The sequence below is a fragment of the Emiliania huxleyi genome (assembly GCF_000372725.1).
Source record: "Emiliania huxleyi CCMP1516 unplaced genomic scaffold EMIHUscaffold_4035, whole genome shotgun sequence".
NCBI classification, from domain to species: Eukaryota; Haptophyta; order Isochrysidales; family Noelaerhabdaceae; genus Emiliania; species Emiliania huxleyi.
The window spans coordinates 1-1,808 of NW_005198940.1; the positions used below are offsets into that span (position 1 = coordinate 1).

The 1,808-nt window shown below is 59.2% G+C and overlaps 2 protein-coding genes across 2 annotated transcripts; one reads left to right on the forward strand and one right to left on the reverse strand.

Annotated features, from left to right (window-relative positions):
* Positions 1-194: 194 nt before the first annotated feature.
* EMIHUDRAFT_255892 (hypothetical protein) lies at positions 195-569 on the forward strand (the record flags this gene model as incomplete). The annotated part of the gene is made up of 1 exon (XM_005769982.1): positions 195-569. A coding segment is annotated over one exon (375 nt), but the record flags the coding sequence as incomplete, so codon positions are not given.
* An 844-nt stretch (positions 570-1,413) lies between these two features.
* EMIHUDRAFT_255893 (hypothetical protein) lies at positions 1,414-1,790 on the reverse strand (the record flags this gene model as incomplete). Its single annotated transcript, XM_005769983.1, has 2 exons — positions 1,414-1,650; positions 1,785-1,790. 2 exons carry the CDS (start codon positions 1,788-1,790, stop codon positions 1,414-1,416), a joined length of 243 nt encoding a protein of 80 aa, XP_005770040.1.
* Positions 1,791-1,808: the final 18 nt, after the last annotated feature.

The window sequence follows — 1,808 nt, forward strand, 5'->3', positions numbered from 1 at the left end:
CGTCACCGCCGTCGCCAACACCTCCGTGGCCCCCTACGCATACATCGCCTTGGCCATCACCGCCTCCGCCGACCACGCCACCGCCCTCTCCGCCGCCGCCGTCCCCGCCACCGCCCTCTCCGCCGCCGCCGTCCGCCTCGCCGTCGCCGCCGCCGCCTGAGCTGCTCGACCTCCGCGCCGCCACCACGTACCAGGACTCGAGCTTGTTCGACAAGCAGGCGCCCGTGAGCGACCTGTCATACGCCGACAGCACGACGGGACGGCCGTGGGCCGAGTGCGGCCAATACACAAGCCAATGGTGGGGCGTCGACCTCGGGAGCGAGGTGTATGTGCGCTTCGTGCGGCTGCAGAACCGCAACGACTGCTGCCCACAGCGGCTGACGGACGTCGACATCTATCTCGGCTCGACGGCGGAGACGTACACGGGCAACGCGCTGGTGAAGTCAGACGTGAGCGTGTTGTCGAACGTGATGTTGGAGGTGGAGATCAACGCGTTGGGGCGCTACATCTACCTCAACCGGCCGTCTGCGGCGGGGCTGACGGTGTGCAAGTTCTACGTCTTCGCCTAGTGAGTAGTGAGTAGTGAGTAGACGTGCCTGTATGTCCTGACAGTGTAAGAGGTGTGCATGTTCAGGGTGCGTGAGTCCGTGATGGTGATAACGCCCTTGTCTAGGATTACATGTACGCGAGTATTGGGAGAGCGCCCAGCGCGGCGAGGACACGTTGCCCCCTCAGGACGGCCACACCCACAGCTCTCTGTTGGCGTGGGAGGGCGTCGGAGGGGAGATAAGGCAGTCGCGAGTCGGGAAATATTGAATATATTGCTCCAATACTTAGACGTTAGAGATGCGATCAATAACAATATCAATGTATATTGCAATACTTAGAGGAGAGGCTGGGCCTGGGCTGGTCAGGAACCGTCTGGTTGGACTCAACATATCAATATGGGGGCCCATCCCGGGCTTGAAAATGGCTCTAAATTGTTCAAAACGGGGGCCCAAATCGCTTCAAAATCGCTTAAATCGCATAAAATTGCTTTGAACTCGTGATTTTTTTGATTTCAGCCCACATCTAGGCGCGATGTTTGGGACAAATGTCGACATGGTGTGCTCTTGGAGGTTAAAATCAGCGATCAATATGTCAATATATTGTCAATACTTAGAGGGGATGCTGTCAATAATCAATACATGTATCAATACTTATAGTTATACAGGGCGTGGTGTCCATGCATCTCAGAGACCGCAGGAGGTCATGAGGGTCGATGGGAGTGCCAACCCCACAAAGCCTAAATGTTTTCGAAACGCTCTGGGTCCGTGTCGTGTCGCAAGATGCTCGTCGAACGCCGAGTCCCCCGAGTGCGTGGAGTGTACAAAAAGCGGTGTCGGTTTCCCAATCGGCGCGGCCCGCCATCGTCTAGGCCTCTTCCGCCTCGGCGTCCTTGGGTGGGTCCTTCTTGTTGGTGCCGTACTTTTCCTGCTGCACAATGCGGAAGTCCTCCTTCTCGGCGGGCGGCCCGATGCCCTTGCGCTGGAGGGCGGCGTAGATGGCCGTCACGCCGGCGCCGGCGGCGTACGACACGATGATCTTCCACGTCGCGGGCGAGAGGGTACGCGCCCCATCGTGGTGTCCGGCCGTGTAGTCGACGGAGATCTCGCCGCTGTGGATGAGGCCCACTCTGTCTCGCGCGGCGGGAGGGGTGCACCGGGAAAGAGGGAGTAGATGTGGGGAGAGGATGAGGCGGTCCCGACGGTCCGCAAGGTCATGACGAGGAGGATGACCTATACTGGCATAGAGCAGCCTCTCTCAAG